At 42.2% G+C, this 20,466-nt stretch overlaps 1 protein-coding gene across 1 annotated transcript in view; it reads right to left on the reverse strand.

Moving 5' to 3' along the window:
- MYO3B (myosin IIIB) overlaps positions 1-20,466 on the reverse strand; it is a 388,019-nt gene that overhangs the window by 84,341 nt on the left and 283,212 nt on the right. Inside the window, exon 31 of the mRNA XM_060151181.1 lies at positions 19,552-19,654. Within this exon, the coding sequence (XP_060007164.1) occupies positions 19,552-19,654 (103 nt within the window). The remainder of the gene's footprint in view (positions 1-19,551; positions 19,655-20,466) is intronic.

Raw genomic sequence — 20,466 nt, forward strand, 5'->3', positions numbered from 1 at the left:
TAATTGGCATTTCTTTATTTTTAAAGAGGGAAAACATTATTCCTGGGCTTTAATATATGGTATGAAGGAAATACAAAGAGTATAGGAGAAATGAAAGCAATAATCATGCAAAATAAGATCACCATCGCAGTAGGAAAAAAGGAAAACAAAGAGGAATGACGACAGGTTTTGTATTATTTTTTTCTCACTGGGTTTGGCTACTTGGTAACTTTTCTGTTTTGAGTGCAGAAACAGCATGTATCTGTTTCTGTATCTCACCCCAAGTCAGTGTCATTACTGAATGAGTTGAATGCAAGTTATACTGAAAGTTATGGATATTTCTTTGCTCTTGGACACAATTATTCTAAGTTTTAGAACATGGCTCAAGGAGAAATTCATCAAAAGGGCTCAAAAAGGCTGATAAATGTTTCATAATGCCATTGCTGTAAGTTAGCACTATTAGTTTATGTACTTATGCTAATTTCCCAAATCCCACTGAGCCCTTTAAATTTGATATTTGTTTGCCTCATTGTTTTTCCCCAACCATGAGCCCATACAGCCTTAATTTGCCACTTCTTGTATTCTCATTTCTTTTTTTTTTTCTCCTTTGCTATTTTATTGCAGGCAGCTGTCACTGTGTAAAGTCTAAGGTAAGAGCCAAAGGCTTTTCTTAATTCTGCTGAGAATGCTTGCCTTATTGGAAAAAAAGGACACTCAATGGAGAGCCCTTCAAGTAACCTAAACTTAAAGTAACCCACAAAGCTTACTTCAGTTCTTTGCCAGCAACCAAGGGAGCCAAGAGAAAACCCGGCCTCAGGGCTGGGGATGCAATTAAGATGCGGTAGTAAGGAAGAGCACGTGACCCAAAGGACTGCATGGCCATGGGCTGAGGGCCACAGCACAGCCAGAAGAGCTGACCATTCAATCCTCGCATCCACACTAGAAATGCAGATCCTACCAGGGTCTCCATTTCACAGCTGAAGCTTGGGCCGTTTGAGGTACCCAGATACGCAGATACAAATCCAGATCCTGTGGACACAGAGCGTGTGCTCTCAGCCTCCAGTGCCATTTTGTTACCGGACTCTTCCAGATATTCACTCAATCATATTTAGGATCTTAATAAATGACATCTGGGGTGACAAACATTTAACTCTAGAAAACCTACCAGGAGGCAGATCAAGTTAAATCCAGAATAGGTCTGGAGGTAATCCTTAGCCCCTGACCTGCTGACCTTTTACTTACCTTATGTCTATGGACTAATGTTAAGATTATACACATCTGTGCCACACTCAAGGCTCCAATTTGGTGGCAAGCCTTCTTGAGATTCTCTATGATTATAAGAACGGATATTACATTGTGCAATATAGGGTCCTCGACAGCCTCCCAGACATCACTCATTCATTCCACAAATATTTATTGAGCCCCTTCAATCTGTCTCCTACTGTTTTGGAGGATACAGCAGTGAACAGGAAATCTAAGATGCCTATGCTCATAAGAACCTACATTCTAGCAGGGAAGGTGTAGATAATAAATGAAAAAATAAGTAAATATGTTAGCATGTTCAATAGAAGTAAGGGCCAAAGAAGAAAATTAAAGCAGGGAAGGGGTATAGGAAGTGCTGGTGGCAGGCTCTGCCATTTTAGATGAAGTGGGTACAGTAGATGATATGTGAGTAAAGACCTTAGTAAATAAATGGGAATTGATGTCTTTGAATACGTTTTCAACTGAAAGCGCCTAACAGGTAAAAAACTTTATATGTTATGGCACATAGAGGTCAGAGGACTGATGTAAACACTTGGTAAAAGTTTAGCAACACACTTTATGATATATATATATATATACATGATATATACATACATATTCATGATATATTAGTTCCCAAGCACTTGGGCTAGTGTTGCCATATAAAATACAGGACACTCAGTTAAATGTGAATTCCAGGTACAAGGTGAATAGTTTTTTTAGCATAAAAATTTTCAAGTACTTCATGGGACATACTTATGCTAAAAAGAAATTTGTTGTTTATATAAAGTTCAAATTTCTGTGGGTATCCTGAATCTTCATTTGCCAAAAATGGCAACTCTAACTTGGGCAAATCAGCACCTCAGCTTCTGCATTGGCAAAATATGAATAAAAACTCTTGCCAGGGCTTCCCTGGTGGTGCAGTGGTTGAGAGTCTGCCTGCTAGTGCAGGGGACACGGGCTCGAGCCCTGGTCTGGGGGGATCCCACATGCCGCGGAGCGGCTGGGCCCGTGGGCCACAACTACTGAGCCTGCGTGTCTAGAGCCTGTGCTCCGCAACAAGAGAGGCCACGTTAGTGGGGGGCCCGCACACCGTGATGAAGGGTGGCCCCCGCTTGTCACAACTAGAGAAAGCCCTCGCACAGAAACGAAGACCCAACACAGCAAAAATAAATTAATTAATTAATAAACTGCTACCCCCAACATCTTCTTTAAAAAAAAACACAAAAAGACTCTTGCCAAACTGGGGCAAAAAGACTAATTTGTCCTTTCTGGCAGAATAAAATGAAAATATAAGAACAGGATTTTAAGAGGATTAAATCGAGAGGTATACATGGTCAGAATTTAGAAATAAAATGCACACTCAGCAAAGTGCTATACTTATTGCACTTCTGAAAGACAAATCCCTGAACTTGGACACTTCAGGCTCGACAGGGTAGAGAATGACAATGACAGGTATCTGGAGTGGCTTCCATTCTGTAACCTTTGCCTCTCCTTTGGGCGGGGTCACAAGGTAACTTGTAGGTTGAGTTACAGTATTAGCACTTTAAAGAGTAGATTAGGCCAGGCATAGATTTGTGGAGGCAAAGGAAACTACATATATGTTACTACATATATTTTTCATGTTGTAAGCGGGGAAACTGAGGCCCAGAGGGGTGATAGGACTTGCCCAGGTGAGTGAGAGGAAGAGATGGGTCTAACATCCACGTTTCTTGGATGATGCTCTTGTCGCCAGTGCAGGCCCCAAAGATAATATTTAATCCAGTTTTCCCCCTTTAATTCTGAAAGCAGTGTTCATTTCGGGGAAAGAGAAGCAAGAAGCCCTGAAATGAAGTGCAGGATGAGCCTGGCACTAAGTGATGAGACCCAAAGACAGATGAGGGTGGGGGCGTGAGGGTAGAGGAGGAACACTTTAGGGAGTTTTGAAAAAATAAAGTGAAAAAAACTGAACAAGATTGTGCGCAGCAGGTGCTGACCAGTCAGCGAGGTCACAGGGGAGAAGCTCGAGGACAGACCCTGAGCAGTGCCATGCTGATGTGGACAGACATGGAGGTGTGGATGGGGAGGGATCAGTTTCTAAAGAGAAAATGGCTGATGGACTGCGCTGTCTAAAGAAGGGAAGTAGCACTGTCTTACTTTTTTCATTTTAACATTTTATTTTGACCTAATTTCATTTTTATAGAAAAGATGCAAGAATAGTATAAGGAATTCTGTATCTTCCTCAGCAGGTTCTCCAAATATTAGCAATGTATACATTTGCTTTATCCTCTCTCTGTGTCTCTCTCTGTCTTTCTTGTTTTTTTGTGTGTTTTTTCGTTTTGCAGTACGCGGGCCTCTCACTGTTGTGGCCTCTCCCGTTGCGGAGCACAGGCTCCAGACGCACAGGCTCAGCGGCCATGGCTCACGGGCCCAGCTGCTCCGCGGCACGTGGGATCTTCCCGGACCAGGGCACGAACCTGTGTCCCCTGTATCGGCAGGCGGACTCTCAACCACTGCGCCACCAGGGAAGCCCTCTGTCTTTCTTTTGGTACATGTATACTGATAACCATACACACATACAAATACATAAAATTTTTTCTGAACCATTTGAGAGTCAGTTGCACCTGATACTCCTTTATCCCTAAATACTTCAGCGTGTGTTTCTTAAAAGCAAGGGCATTCGCCTATATGACGATAGTGCAATGATCAAAGTCAGGAAATTAATGTTACTATAATGCTATTATCCAACGTATAGATTATATTCACATTTTGCCTATTGTCTCAATGATGTCTTCTACAGAAAAAGAAAATTCTGGATCATACATTGCCTTCAGTTGTCGTGTTCCTTTAATCTCCTTTCATCTGGAACAGGTCCTCAGTCACCCTTTGCATCTGACTTTGAGGCCCACAGGTCAGTCAGTTTGGAAGAGGTCCCTTTGTTTGGTTTATCTGCTGTTTCCTCATAATTAAATCAGGTTATGCATATTTGGCAGGAAATCCACAGAAGTGATGTTGTGCTCTTCTCAGTGCGTCCTATCAGGAGGCACATGCTGTCAATTTGTCTGATTACTGGGGATGCTAACTTTCATCACTTGGTTAAGGTGGTGTCTGCCAGATTTCTTCCACTGACCTTTTGCAATTAATAAGCATCTTATGGAAATTTACTCTAAGACTATGCAAATAGCTTGTTACTCCTTAAGCTTTCACTACCAATTTTAGCATCCATTGAAGATTCCTGCCTGAAACAATGATTATTTTGGTAGCTGCCAAATGGTGATTTTATGCCTTCATCCTTCCTTTTACATTTATTATTTCACATCTTACTGCAAGGAAAAGCTTACTCTGTTTTTTTCTTCCTTCCTCCCCCACTTCCCTTCCTTCCTCTCTCTCTCCCTTCCTTCCTTTCTTCTTTCCTTCATTTCCTCCTTCCATCAATGTGGATTCATGAATTCTTACTGCATTCAATATTCTATTCTTTTATTATCATTATTTATTTTGATACTGAAATTGTCCTCAGTTTGGCACTTGCTTAATTTTAAAGGGTTGGGATTAACAGACTTCAAAATGAGGACTTTGGAAAGGAATGTATAATACTAGAGATTACGTAAAGAACGGTGAACGCCTCCGAGAGAACAATAGTAACTCTCCCTATTACTACTATTCATGAGTGCTTTTTGTGTGTCAGATGAAATGCCGTGTGCTTTGTATGTGTTCTCTCATTTAACTTTCATGACCTGGTGAGGTAGTCATTATGGCATTTTTATCTTCCATTTAAAGACGAGGAAACAGAGGCTCTGAGAAAATAAGTAAGTTCATCAAGATCTTACCCTCAGTCGTAGCAGGTCTAGTGGAGTCCGGGGCCCCTGCTCTCAACCACCAGGCAACCCTACAAATAGGTGTGGAAACCTTCAGGAAAGGAAAAGGTCTTAGAAGCAAGGCTGCACTGTTACTGAGGGTAGCTGGACATTTGTTCCAGGATCTATAGTCATCTGAACTTTATGCATTTTTACAAATGGGGCATTTCGAAACTGCCTACAAGTCTGCCTACTACAAGTCTGTCAAACTTCCCTAACCTGCACTGTGTAAAGTATCCAACCCTGCCTAAAATCCAAGGAGGAAAGAATAAATAAAGTGCTCATTTGTGCCAATGTCAGCTGACACAGTTCAAGAAAGACATGAGTTGGCCAAGTCACCCAGGGAGGCATTCCCATGGGTCAAGACAAGTGAAAGCCAAATTCAGGCAGAGAAGAGAAAACTAAGGGAACAGTAGAGCAAGGATTCTTAAGAAATTAAGTATCTATTCATCTATGGAGATCCCAGGTGAAGACAGTGCTGTGGAGCCCGCCCCCCCAGGCTAACATACTAGATCCTTCTTCCTGCAACAATACCAGAACTCTATCACCACCACACCACCACTTTTATTATCACATTTCAGATTCTATGCGAATGAGCTTGGGTGAAAGAAATATGGTGCATGCTAGTGAAACTAATTCAAACAACCATCCTGCCCTAGAGGGAAAAGCACAACTGAATCTGAGAATAACACCCTTACCCTCCCAGGAGGAACAAACTAAAAATAAAAGACAACAAGGTGCTTCCTGCCAGTCAGTAAATCCAATAAGAAGATGCCTCAACCTGGCACTGGGCAGTTAACAGTCAGCCCGACTCCCTCCACCGGAGAACGGCCATGTGGTTCTCAGAGCTGACAGCTGCCAAGCAGAACCCCTCAGATTAACCCATAGGTGGTGTTGAACCACTTCCCATTAAGATATTTGCAAAGCAAACAAAAATGATAGCCCCATTCTGAGTGCTGGGAGCCAGCCAGGAGCGCTGGCTGTTCTTGTTGACACAAAGAGCTCTCCAGGGAGGGTCTGGGCCAGAGCGCGGAAGGCCACTCCTGCCTGTGTCTCCAGACCGTGTTGATCTTAGGCCATTAGAATCTTGGTATCAGGGACTGTTTATTATCTAATTTCCCAATCACAGCAGTTGCTAGAGCTCTGTTTCACCAGAGCTCTCTATTCCTCTCTGTCTCCCTGACCTACACCATTCAGATGAAAAGAAAAAACTCAACTCTCCTCCTGTTATGTCTACTCATCAAGGAGACAAGTCTGAGAAGTTACTAAGATGCACACAGAGAGTGTGGCATTACCACTGTCAACAGCTTCTGTGGCAAACACTCATTCAGGTTCCTTCTGAATTTAAAGCGACCGGAGCTAATGGGAAATATGCTGGCATATTTGTGTCCTACAGGTAGGAGCAAACTGCTGTTTAGTTCACAAAATACACTTGGAACTGAAACACTAATATTTTTTCCTTCTAACCCAGAGAAGAAAATGAAATAAAGTTAAAGAGGCTATGGACATGTGCAAAGTTAATCTTCTTTCAACCTGAAGGATTATAGTCTCAGTTCCTTTAAGTGTTCATAATGAAGTGCTTTCGTACAGAATTCATTTTTTACGCAAATATTGTTTCCTGCAATATTTTCAACTTGAGCAAGTTTTCTTTTCTCAAGTTTCTTTCCTCTCAAAATAGCCTCAAAATGAAAAGGTATTTTTGTCAAAAATTCATTCTGAGCTTAAATAGAGCAAAGGTCTTGATGAAGATACAAGCACAGTAGATACCAGAGATGTGCTGAATTTCTAGAATTTCCTACACTCACAAAAAGAGTAATGTAGGAAGGGAACAAGGGATGGCAAAATGGTCAGAAGAATTTGTCCAATTTTGTCATTACTGGAAATTGTCCTTTAGATTGGAAAGCAGAACTTTAGAGATAGAGGTATTAATTCTATAAGGAGAGAGATGAAGAAAGAGAGAGAGAAACAAGGAAAGACAGAAGGAAAGGGAGAGAGCTAAAGAGAGGTTGAGATTACTTTAGAAAAAGCAGAGGCATTAGCATACTAAAAATTGACTTTTTATAAATAAGAGAACTGCTTGACATTTACAGTATAAAGTTAGAAAGCAGTTTTTTAGACTATATCATTCAGTTTTAGATGATGTTTCTCCAAATAAAAGTAAATGTTGCTGGACCCAAGTTCTCCGTAAATGTGCAAGTTTTCCAGAGAGGAAGTGAATCCAACCCTGCAGGTCAACTTCGTAGAGCTCAAGCCATCATTTGCTGATGTCATCATCATTTGCTGATAGCAAACGTGTTTAGGGACAGATTAGCATAAGCACAAAAGTCTGTCCACAGGTGATCACGTTAAAGACCTTGGTGGAGTGGTATAGAAACCTCAGCTACGTATGAGACGTGTTGGACATACTGGAAACCCGTTCTGACAGACTGTCCAAATCTTTTCTGGACATGCTCCATCTTTGAGGCACCAGACACCAAATCAGTGCCTTGAAGTAGGGATCTCATGTAGGCGTGGAGGTCGCCAGAGAACCCAAGTCAAACATGCATCCTAACATCATTTCTGCTTAAGTTCACTATGTGCCGATTCCTGGCAACTGAACTTTAAGTTAAGGAGTTAACCATAGACAGCTACCTGCCAATAACTGAGCTTTTAAAGAAAATACATAATTAAACATCTTCCCAAACTTGGGGCAGGCTTATTTTTGACTTGGGAAAGCAGATCCATTCCAGACAAACTACACGGTATTAATAGCATCCCTCCCTTCACTTATTTTGTTAACACTGTTGGAGTTTTGAGAAAGCCAGCTTCCCACCTTATCAAAAATTAATTATTGTGTTCAAGTCAAACCCAAGATAAATAGGAAGCATTTCTTGAGGACAAAGTAATAAAATTTAGTTTTGGACCCAACTGAGATAAAAATGCAAGAGCACATATTCCTTCATCTGTTCATTAATTACTTTTATTTTATGCCTATAACGGCCAAAGATTCTAGATTCTAGATTTGGTGAGTCATACAGAAATATGTGACAGGTAGTTTAAGCCCTGGAGTTTACTATGTTGTGTAGAATATAGTAATAACAGCTAATATTTTTTGTGTACTTACTACATGCTAGATAGTTCTCTAAAATTTTACTATGGCTTATTCTCACAACCGCCGTATAAGGTATATACCAGTGTTAGAAATATGCTTAACTTGCCCAATGTCATCTAGCTAGTTGGACACAGACCTGGGCCTAGAAGAGAAGAAATTTGGCTCCAGAGTCTGCAGCCTAAACTGTTTTCTTTACCTGCATGGAGCCCCAGTACACATAGGGCAGGAATCAGACTCAGATGCTGATGGGGTCAGGCCATGAATTAAGCAGGCCAGTGGGTTGGTATCAATGGAAAACAGCCTCTCTTCAGTTCTAAGAGACTGCTGCTAGATACACCAACTTTTCAGGAGCCATCAGAAATCTGAATTGTTATATGAAATATTTCTATTTTTATATGTTGGAAACTAATTGAGAATTTCAAAACTATTGTTCAGGCCAAATTAAATGTCTGCAGACCATATTCTACCCAGTGACTGTGGGTGTGCGTCTCTTGGCTTACAGAATAAAGTCCAAAACATTCATGCAGCTTTTAAGGCTTCCCAAATCCTGGCTCCCATCTACCTTATTCCCTATAGTAGTTCTCCCTGCATCACACCACTTCCACCCCATCCTCAGTCGTTATCCCACCGGACATCTCATCCTCCCCAGAATGCCCCCCACCACGTACATCCTGCCTCGGGGCCAGGGCCCACTCTATTCTGCCACCTGGGCTGCTCTTCTTTTGGCACTAGTCTGCTTCAAGGCCCTGCGGGAGGTGCCACATGGGTGAGACCTTGAAGGATGGTTAAATATCAACAGGTAAAGAAAGAACTGGCAAGGGATTTCTATTTAGAAGGAACAGCATTAACAGATATACAGAAATAGGAAAACAAAAGATGTTGAAAACCACCAAACACCTCCAAATATTTTAAAAGGCCTCTGGCCCTTGGAATCTGGTCCTATAAAGGAAACTCTAATTTCTGACATTCTGGACATCCACGGTCCTTCTAAAAGAGTCCTTTGCATAAGGATCACTGATGATTTAAGGTTTATTCAAACAGTCCAGATAAATATTTATGTATAGCCATAAGCAAATCCACAAGGAAAAATGTAATTCAAAACAGATGTTTCGTTAAAGCTCCTTTCAGCTGGTGATAAGGTTTCTGGCTTCAAAAAGGTTTTGAAAATAAAGTGACCAATTAATATTTTAAACTCTAAGAAGCCTCTAACAATCAAGGAAGCTCTGAAAGTTATCATTTGACGGTGTTGCCAGTGAAACCTGGCCATATTGACAAGGGTGAGTCTTGGGCCCAAAGTCAATCTCAGATTTATCCCTGAGATAAGAGCCAGGAACACAGGAAAATAAAATTTGGCTCTCAGTTTAAAGCTGAGAGTAAGTATTGTTCTAAAGTGTTGGAATCCTCAATGTTTATTTTAGTCCACAGCTCTAGAGCTAAACCAGAGGGGTCTTGACTCTTTATATCAGGATAGCTTTACAGAAACCTTTTAAATACTACTATCGCTACTATTATTACTACTACTTCTATCCCCATGAACAACAACTTGCCATCATCTTTAATTGGGCATTTATTATGTCTAGAACTGTGCTAGTTCCTTTGCATAGATTATATCTAATCTTTTTTTAAGCTCTAATCTCAGATAACTGATTTTTAAAATTTTTTTTCTCATTTTTTAAAAAATTAAATGATATTGGAGTATAGTTGCTTTACAATGTTGTGTTAGTTTCTGCTTAAAGCAAAGTGAATCTGCTATACATATACATATATCCACTCTTTCTTAGATTCCCTTCCCATCTAGGTTACCACAGAGCACTGAGTAGAGTTCCCTGTGCTACACAGTAGGTTCTCATTAGTTACCTATTTCATATATACTAGTGTATATATGTCAATCTCAATCTCCCAATTCATCCCACCCCCACCTTTCCCCCCTTGGTAACCATAAGTTTGTTCTCTACATCTGTGACTCTATTTCTGCTTTGCAGATAAGTTCATCTGTACCATTTTTCTAGATTCCACATATAAGTGATATTATATGATACTTGTCTTTCTCTGACTTACTTCACTCTGTATGACAATCTCTAGGTCCATCCATGTCACTGCAAATGGCATTATTTTGATCCTTTTCTTGGCTGAGTAATATTCCATTGTGCATATATACCACATCTTTTCTTCTTCTTATTTTTTTTTTTTAATACCACATCTTCTTTATCCATTCCTCTGCTGACGGACATTTACGTTGCTTCCGTGTCCTGGCTATTGTAAATAGTGCTGCAATGAACTTTGGGGTGCATGTGTCTTTTTGAATTATGGTTTTCTCAGGGTATATGCCCAGTAGTGGGATTGCTGGGTCATATGGTGGTTCTGTTTTTAGTTTTTTAAGGAACCCCCATACTGTTCTCCATAGTGGCTGTATCAATTTACATTCCCACCAACAGTGTAAGAGGGTTCCCTTTTCTCCACACCTTCTCTAGCATTTACTACTTGTAGATTTTTTGATGATGGCCATTCTGACTGGTGTGAGATGATATCTCATTGTAGTTTTGATTTGCATTTCTCTAGTAATTAGTGATGTTCAGCATCTTTTCATGTGTTTTTTGGCCATATGTATGCCTTCTTTGGAGAAATGTCTATTTAGATCTTCCACCCATTTTTTGATTGGGTTGTTTGTTTTTTTGGTATTGAGCTGCATGAGCTGCTTGTATATTTTGGAGATTAATCCTTTGTCTGTTGTTTCATTTGCAAATATTTTCTCCCATTCTGAGGGTTGTCTTTTCATTTTGTTTATGGTTTCCCTTGCTGTGCAAAAGCTTTTAAGTTTCATGAGGTCCCATTTGTTTATTTTTGTTTTTATTTTCATTATTCTAGGTGGTGGATCAAAAAATATCACTGTGATTTATGTCAACGAGTGTTCTGCCTATGTTTTCCTCTAAGAGTTTTATAGTGTCTGGCCTTACATTTAGGTCTTTAATCCATTTTGAGTTTATTTTTGTGTATGGTGTTAGGGAGTGCTCTAATTTCATTCTTTTACATGTTGCTGTCCAGTTTTCCCAGCACCACTTATTGAAGAGACTGTCTTTTTTTTTTTTAACTTTATTGGAGTATAATTGCTTTACATTGTTGTGTTAGTTTCCGCTGTATAACAAAGTGAATCAGCTATACGTATACTTATATCCCCATATCCCCTCCCTCTTGCATCTCCCTCCCACCCTCCCTATCCCATCCCTCTAGGTGGTCACAAAGCACCGAGCTCATCTCCCTGCGCTATGCGGCTGCTTCCCACTAGCTATCTATTTTACATTTGGTAGTGTATATATGTCAATGCCACTCTCTCACTTCATCCCAGCTTACCCTTCCCCCTCCCCATGTCCTTAAGTCCACTCTCTATGTGTGCGGAAGAGATTGTCTTTTCTCCATTGTATATTCTTGCCTCCTTTGTCACAGATTAGGTGACCATAGGTGTGTGGGTTTATCTCTGAACTTTCTATCCTGTTCCACTGATCCATATTTCTGTTTTTGTGCCAGTACCATACTGTCTTGATTACTGTAGCTTTTTAGTATAGTCTGAAGTCAGGGAGCCTGATTCCTCCAGCTCCATTCTTCTTTCTCAAGGTTACTTTGGCTATTTGGGGTCTTTTGTGTTTCCAAACAAATTAAAAAAATTTTTGTTCTAATTCTGTGAAAAATGCCATTGGTAATTTGATAGGGATTGCACTGAATCTGTAGATTGCTTTGGGTAGTACAGTCATTTTCACAGTATTGATTCCTCCAATCCAAGAACATGGTATACCTCTCCTTCTGTTTGTGTCATCTTTAATTTCTTTCATCAATATCTTATAGTTTTCTGAGTACAGGTCTTTTGCTTCCTTAGGTAGGTTTATTCCTAGATATTTTATTCTTTCTGACGTGATGGTAAATGGGATTGTTTCCTTAATCTCTCTTTCTGATCTTTCATTGTTAGTGTATAGGAATGCAAGAGATTTCTGTGTATTAATTTTGTATCCTGCTACTTTACCAAATTCATTGATGAGCTCCAGTAGTTTTCTGGTAGCATCTTTAGGATTTTCTATGTATGGTATCATGTCATCCACAAACAGTGACAGTTTTACGTCTTCTTTTCCAATTTGTATTCCTTTTATTTCTTTTTCTTCTCTGATAGCTGCAGCTAGGACTTCCAAAACTATGTTGAAGAAAAGTGGTGACAGTGGACATCCTTGTCTTGTTTCTGATCTTAGAGGAAATGCTTTCAGCTTGTCCCATTGAGTATGATGTTAGCTGTAGGTTTGTCATGTATGGCCTTTATTATGTTGAGGTAGGTTCCCTCTAAGCCCACTTTCTGGAGAGTTTTTATCATAAATGGGTGTTGAATTCTGTCAAAAGCTTTTTCTGCATCTACTGAGATGATCATACTGTTTTTATTCTTCAATTTGTTAATGTGGTGTATCATATTGATTGATTTGCATATATTGAAGAATCCCTGCATCTCTGGGATAAATCCCACTTCATCAGGGTGTATGATCCTTTTAATGTGTTGTTGGATTCAGTTTGCTATTATTTTGTTCAGGAGTTTTGCATCTATGTTCGTCAGTGATATTGGCCTGTAATTTTCTTTTTTTGTGTGCTATCTTTTTCTGATTTTGGTATCAGGGTGATGGTGGCCTCATAGAATGAGCTTGGGAGTATTCCTCCCTCCGCAATTTTTTGGAAGCGTTTCAGAAGGGTAGGTGTTAGTTCTTCTCTAAATGTTTGATAGAACTCACCTGTGAAGCCACCTGGTCCTGGACTTTTGTTTGTTGGGAGTTTTTTAATCACACTTTCAATTTCATTACTTGTGATCGGTCTGTTCATATTTTCTATTTCTTCCCGGTTCAGTCTCAGAAGGTTGTACCTTTCTAGGAATTTGTCCATTTCTTCTAGGTTGTCCATTTTATTGGCGTGTAGGCTGTTGCAGTAGTCTCTTATGATCCTTTGTATTTCTATGGTGTCCATTGTAACTTTTCCGTTTTCATTTCTAATTTTATTGATTTGAGTCCTCTCCCTTTTTTCTTGATAAGTCTGGCTAAAGGTTTATCAATTTTGTTTATCTTCTCAAAGAACCAGCTTTTAGTTTCATTGATCTTTGCTACTGTCTTCTTTGCCTCTATTTCATTTATTTCTGCTCTGATCTTTATGATTTCTTTCCTTCTACTAAGTCTGGGTTTTGTTTGTTCTTCTTTCTCTAGTTGTTTTAGATGTAAGGTTAGGTCATTTATTTGAGATTTTTCTTGTTTCTTGAGGTAAGATTATATCTAATCTTTACAATTGTTCCCTTTTTCCAGCCTAGGATACTGCTGTCAGAAAGATGAAGGAACTTGCCCAAGTCTCATAGCTTGTAAACAGTTAAACTAAGATTCAAACCCAGGTCTGTCACCTGATTTTCTACCAGAAGAAGGTAACACATAGCATCATAGGCATCTCATGAAAGAAGGCTACCACCCCTACCTCCTCTTACACCTGCTGCCCTTTCCCCTCTGGTGCCATAGGGGGTCCTCTAATGCTTTAGTGCACTAACTTGGTCACAGGGGTGGGAAATTTGCTGGAGGGCACTAGCCCCCTGAGGGAGTGAAATGAAAGTGGAAGGAAAAATTAGCATGGGAATTGAAGGGTGGGAGAGGAAACCTCCTCCGGATACTGATATGGAAAGAAAGGTTTTGTTTTGTTGAATCTTCTTAGCACTGCCACGTATTTCTACAATGACCCACCACACAGTCTATCAAGATATGTGGCAATCTGTATTTCACAGCCCACAGGAAAATCTGGCCCACAGTCGGCCCTAACAGGGAGGCTGTTTCTCTGGCTCATTAATTCTGAGGTCAGCCTGACTGGCTCCAAGCCCTGGGGCCGCAAGGATGACACACGGGAGAAATATGTGCTCATTTTCCCCTCTTGCGAGGTGCCAGCTCCCCTTGAGCTGCCTGAGTCACGAAGGTTCTGATCTCTCTGAGTCTGAATCCTCACTGAAGTGGCCCAGGATGAAGCAGCTTCTCTGGGGGTGTGTGAAAGCTGCTGGGTAAAAACATCTGCACCAGTAAGATCAATCTCCTGCCTCCCTCATAGGGGCTTCTTTTTACACAACAACAGGCTAGCTGTGCTAAAGAATGTCAAAGAAAAGCCTTGTGAGAGCTTTGCCATATGCAGGCCAAATTAAATTAGGGGCTAAGGGGCGTAATCCTCACTATTGTACTTATCAGCATTAAAATGGAGGATTACCATCAAGGGAACAAAGGCCCCCCAACATAAAAGACTACTTCCGTTCTGTCATTCACTGTACACAGTTATGGGCTCACACAGGAAGTGGAGCAGAGAAGCACCAGGCCAACCACTGACTTCGACTTGCAACGTGAGGCTTCCTTCTCCCCAGCCAAGTGAGCCCTGCCCCACCACGCACCCATGGGAACACCTTTCCCATGAGACCAGTGGCTTTCTCCCAAGATTTGGTGCTGGAATCTTCTCCACCAATCACAGGGTAAGAGTTTGATGCTGATCAGAGTTTACTCCTTAGCTGCCTGTGATTTAAGATGGGTACATATATACAATGGAATACTACTCAGCCACGAAAAGGAACGGAATTGGGTCATTTGTAGAGACGTGGATGAACATAGAGACAGTCATACAGAGTGAAGTAAGTCAGAAAGAGAAAAACAAATATTGTATATTGACGCATATATGTGGAATCTAGAAAAACGTACAGATGAACTGGTTTGCAAGGCAGAAATAGAGACACAGATGTAGGGAACAAACGTATGGACACCAAGGGGGGAAAGTGGTGGGCAGGGGGTGGTGGTTGTGGTGGGATGAATTGGGAGATTGGGATTGACATATATACACTAATATGTATAAAATAGATAACTAATAAGAACCTGCTGTATAAAAAATAAAGGAAAAAAAAAAGTTTTGCTGCAATGACAGTTATAGAGAACATAGAATAGAAAAAGCCCTGGGCTAGGTGTTGGAACCCTACAGAGGCAGCAGAATGTGCTGGTTATAAGTGTGGGCCCTGGAGTTAGAACACCTGTGTTCAAATCTTTACTCTGTCACTTTACTGACTAGGTGACAATGGCAAGTTCCTTGTACTCTCTAAATGTCAGAAATTATACTGGGTAATATCTTACTGAAAAACCTGAACAAACTTTTTGGCCAATCCAATATAATATGCACTTCTCCCATAGGGTTGTTGTGAGGATTAAAAAGAATCATGCATGTGAAACACTTAGCATAGTGCCCAGGAAGTTGTTAGCAAATATCAAATATTAGTTGTTATTACTGTTGGAGACAGAAGATCCAGATTCAAACCCCAGACCTGCCATTTACTCTCTGTGACACTGGGTGACCCCCGTGCTAGCTGACTGGGGCAGGAGTAGGTAAATCTGATGCCTCCAACCCAGCACTCACCTCTGGTCCAGCATTTGGGAGCTACTTGATTAGCCTTTCCCATGTTCAGTTTACTCATCAAGAACACCACCCAAAGGACCCGTGTGTGAGTTATGTGAGATAACTGTGGGAAAGATTGCCATTGCCATAAATGTTGGGTGACCTCAACACGTCCCTGTCGTACCATCCTCACAGTATTTCTTGTCATGTCTGGGTCTTCCTTATAAACTCTTCCTCTGATTTTGCCTTCCCTCCATCATTCCCCAGTACTTATCTGCTCCTATCACTACCCCTTCAGGACTCTTCTGGAAAACTTTGCTGGTTGCTTCTCCAACCCCTTTATTCTTTGAGTACTTTCTCTTGCAGCTGAAAATGCTCACTTTCCCAGCCTCCCTTGCAGCTCCCCTGTGGAGCCACCTCTGCAAATTCTGGCTGATGAGATGGGATGGGAATGTCCTGGGGACTTCTGGGAAAGGTCTCCCTCCTAACAAGAGAGAGATTCCTGAGGAGAGGCCCCTTTACATCCATCTCTTCTTTCCTGATTTGGACAATGCTATGTGAACAAGTGATACTTAGCACACTGCTTCAGCCACCTTGTGCTCCAAAGTGGGGGTATCACTGACGTGCTGAGATAGCAGAGCAAACAGATGGAAGGAGCCTGTGTCCACATCCCTGAGTGGCCAACCCAGCACTGGAACTTCTCTCTTTGGACCTCTTATCCTGAGGGATCCTTGAATCTATTGAGTTCTGTTACTTGCCGCTGAGAGCATCACCATTGGCATGACCCAGTTCTCTTCTCATTATGCTCTGCCTGCCCACCCCCCGCCCCCCAAGATTTCCTTCCTTTCAATCCCTGACTTGATCCATCCACAGGGCATTGAGGTGACTATCAAACACAGCGGGAAAAATGAGCCCCCAGCCCCCTGGGGCAGGGATGTCCTGAAACACTATCTGATGCGTTATTCTGGATCCTGTTGTTGCCACCACCACTTAAAGATTGAGGAGGAAGAACATTTCTTTCATAAAAATCTGAATTCTGAAGAGTGGTCTTGAAAGTCAGCTTGACTAACTTATTGAGACCCACTGCATGTACTGGAAATAGGAAGAATGAAGACTCAGCCCTCACCCTTGAGAAGCTGACCTGCTAGCACATGGTCAACCACAACACCAGGCAAAAACAGGAAGAGCCACAGAGAGTGATACACCAAAGTGTGGTCTGAGGACACAGTCTGTGAACGTTACCACTCACAATGTCGTAAGGGCTAGCACCAGAATGCAAATCAATTCAATTCATTACCAAGTATCTTGTTTCATTTGGCTGAGATTACGTGTGTGTGTGTGTGTGTGTGTGTGTGTGTGTGTTTGGGGGGGGGGTTGGTGACAAAACTTTCTTGATGAAGAAAGCAGTGGATTGATTTACATTTGGACACAGCTCATTATTTTGTTGTGAACGAGCACGCTGGGTAGTACTGTCATAAATGGACTGTGACGGTTCAAGGAGTGTTAGAGAGAATTAAGGTCTTTGTGGAAGAAACGGATATGATGATGTATCTTGATGAAATAGGTAAGAACTGAACAGAAAGGAGTGGGAAGAGAGAACAGAAGTAGGTACATTGGTAGGAACAATATGAAGTTTGACTCCAGGTAGCCAGAGGGTGCATATAGGGTCATACAGGAGGTGAGTCTGGAGGACAAATTGGAGCGAGACAGGGAGGGGCTTGCAATAGCAGACTGAGGAGTGTGAACCTCTTTTGGTCTAAAATGGGAAGCCATTATTGTTCTTTGAAAAGTCAGAGTAGCTTTAGGACAATTGATCAGGTGTCAGAAATGAGAGCTGGTCTGTAAAGAGGAGCGAGTGGAGAGAGAGACAGAGATAGACGTAGGCCTGGGCCAGGGAAGGATGATAAGAAAGTGATTGGAATGGGGTTAAGTGAGAGGTAGGGATCAAAAATGAGCACCAGGTTTGAAGACCAGGTCACAAGACAGCACTGACAGAAGTGGCAAGGTCAGGTGAGCCAGAGGAGGTGCTTGGTGGACTTTTCTATTGAGGCTCTGGTATGTGGATCAGGAGTCCATGGGCAACAGGAGGTGGGTGTAGGAGTGTGGAGCTCAGAACAGAGATCTGATAATCACACTCACTCATCTGAGAGTTGGCACCACAATACACTAGTGAGAGAGGATATCACCCAGGGGAGAAGTAGAGAAAGAAGACAGTCAAGGATTTAGAGAACGTCTACATTTCAAGGTGGTGGAAGAGAAGGAGGATAAAGACGGAGTACATTTTGGAGAAAGAAGCTGAGGACCGCGGTGCTGTAGAAACCCATGGAAGAGTCTGGTCCAAGGAAAGCACAGCACATGGCACTGAGAGCTGTAGAGCGTGACGAATATGAGGCTCCTGTGACTGGGAGCTGAGCTTCCCAAGGATTGTTTGAGGGATGTGGTGAAGGCACAGATCATATTTCAGGTTTAGGGAGGGAGGGGTTGGTGAGGGAGTGAGGCAACTGAGCTGGATGTCAGTCTGAGGAAGTCTGATGGTCAAATAAGAAGAGGGAGCGACAGGGCCAAGGGCAGGCTTTTTGTTAGAATGGGGAGAGGAATCAGCAAAAGGGGAAGAGGCAGCAGAAAGAGAAGATGTGGCAGGAGGGGCTGGGCTACCTGATGATGGCAGGGCCTGGAGGGCAGGGACACCACAGGGCCTGGGTGAGCCAGGGAGGGAACCTACGGTCTTTTGAGATGGGAGCAAAGGAAGAAAGGACAGCTGAACAGAAGGAGCGATTCTAAGGTGGAAGGAAGGGAAGTGGATGTTGCTCACAGCACTGTCCTGATATTCTGAGTAAAGTCTGTCATCAGCTGAGGTTGACGGCAGTCAGGCTGGGGCTGGAGCCATTTCCCAAACTGGTTCACTGACGTGCCCAAGATCAAAAAACTGGAAAATGCTAGCTTTAGGACCAGAACCCAAGTCTTCCACCTGCCAAGTTCAGTGGTCTTTCTGCTGCAACGGAAATTCTAAACTTTGTTATTCTAATATGAGATGTTAGGTCTATACTATTTCATCAAGTACCCCTAAATAAGCTATTCTGACTATTTAGGAAAGGACAATCTGCCCTCCATAGGCGTGGGTTTCGCGCACATCCAAGGTTGGTTGAATTTGCGGTTGGGAAACCCATGGATATGGAGGGCAGACTCTACCGTGACATTTTATGTATAAGGGACTTGAGCATCTGCAAGTTTTGGTGTCCACGGGGGCTCCTGGAACCAATGCCCGCGGCTACCGAGAGACAACTTTAGTCTACTTTGAAAGCAGCTCGAGCAGTTTGAGACCACTAGTGAAGGACTGAGAATTTAATTTGTCAAGTTTCAAAAATATTAATAAGATGTCTCAAAAAATTAAGAATTATTTTTAAAAGTTACAAATCAAGGCCACCTCTTTTTCCAGGTGAAAATATGCGAAGAACTTTCTAATGGCCTGCTTATTTCTCCAAAATCCTGGAGTAAACTTGTAATAAAAATGATACACCCTTTTTGCATTAGCTTAAGCCCACAGTTTTGTTTAACCTCAGGCCTACTGCCTTTTTAGGCTAGGCAATTCTTTGCTGTGGAGGCCTGTCCTATGTACTGTAGGATGTATAGCAGCAGCCCTGGCCTCTACCCACTAGATGCCCTTAGCACAAGCCCCTCTGCGAAAAGTTGGGACAACCAGACATGTCCCCAGAAGGAGAGGGGGAGAGGGGCAAAACTGCCCCCGGTTGAGAACCACTGCTTTAACCTAATGAGGCCAAGTACAGGTTTCACCATGAGGAGAACCCACAAGAGAGGGTTGTAGTCAGGTTGCCCTGTGGAACAAAGACTTTTGCCCACAGAGTAATGACCTCTGACATGGAAGAATCTGATGGGCAACGCTTTTTGGCTCCACTGTCTCCAACTCACCAAAAGAACACAGTGTAAGAAATACTGTTGTTTCATTATCCACTGGAATGAAATCTTATGGATAAGACTCACCGATCTTTCTCAGCGATAGCTGGAGAGTTGCTTGAAGTCTCTGCATGGCCATTGCTGGGTTCTGCTTGTGGACTGCTTTTACGATTGACAGAGCCCCTCAGAACTGAGAGAAAGCAAATTAGTACTTAGAGACTAAGGATAAACTCAGAAGTAGGCAGGGATTACTCTCCGCCGTACCTCTCTCCCCGTCCTCGTGCTGCTCTCTGACTTTCTGCAGCCTTTGTCTAGGACACCTCATCAAAACTGACCTGTTCTGTGATTACAGGCCTTGCTCAGTACTCGGTCCCAGCCAGCAAATTGGATAAAATGACTCATCTATAGGAAAATAAGCTACCTCTCTTTGACAACAGATATAAAGAGTGGGCAGGTTGGAAGCCCCAAGGTGAGGCAGATGGTGAAGGCAGCAGCACGCAGTAGCTGGAATGGTGCAGAGCTAGACAGAGTTAGGAGACCAGCCTCCATTCCCGGCTGGGCTGGGCAGGGCTGCCCGCTGATGAGGACAGTAGTTGAGAAACACTGTCATAACATGGCTAGTATTACGGTAACTAGGGAATCATTCCAGGAGGAACTCAGTTCTGTATTGTGATTGAGGACAGCTTACTGGTGAGTTTGTCAAGAGTCGGGGGTCACAAATACACTTCCTCCTTCCTGTGACCATGGCAGCATGACTGACTAATCATGGCCCCTCTCTCTTGAACTTTCATTCGGCTTCAAGTTCCTTTCAAACACAACGTTTCACATCAGTGGTTCTCAAAGTATGGACCCCACATCATCACGGCTAATCGAGAACACATCTCATGAAGCATCAACATCGCCTAGAGACTTGTTAGAAATGCAAATTCTTGGGTCCCAGCCCTGACCTAAGTGAACCAGAAAGTCCAGGGGTGGAGACTGGCAATATGTGTTTTTAACAAG

This window comes from Lagenorhynchus albirostris, chromosome 6, assembly GCF_949774975.1.
Source record: "Lagenorhynchus albirostris chromosome 6, mLagAlb1.1, whole genome shotgun sequence".
In the NCBI taxonomy this organism is placed as follows: Eukaryota; Metazoa; Chordata; class Mammalia; order Artiodactyla; family Delphinidae; genus Lagenorhynchus; species Lagenorhynchus albirostris.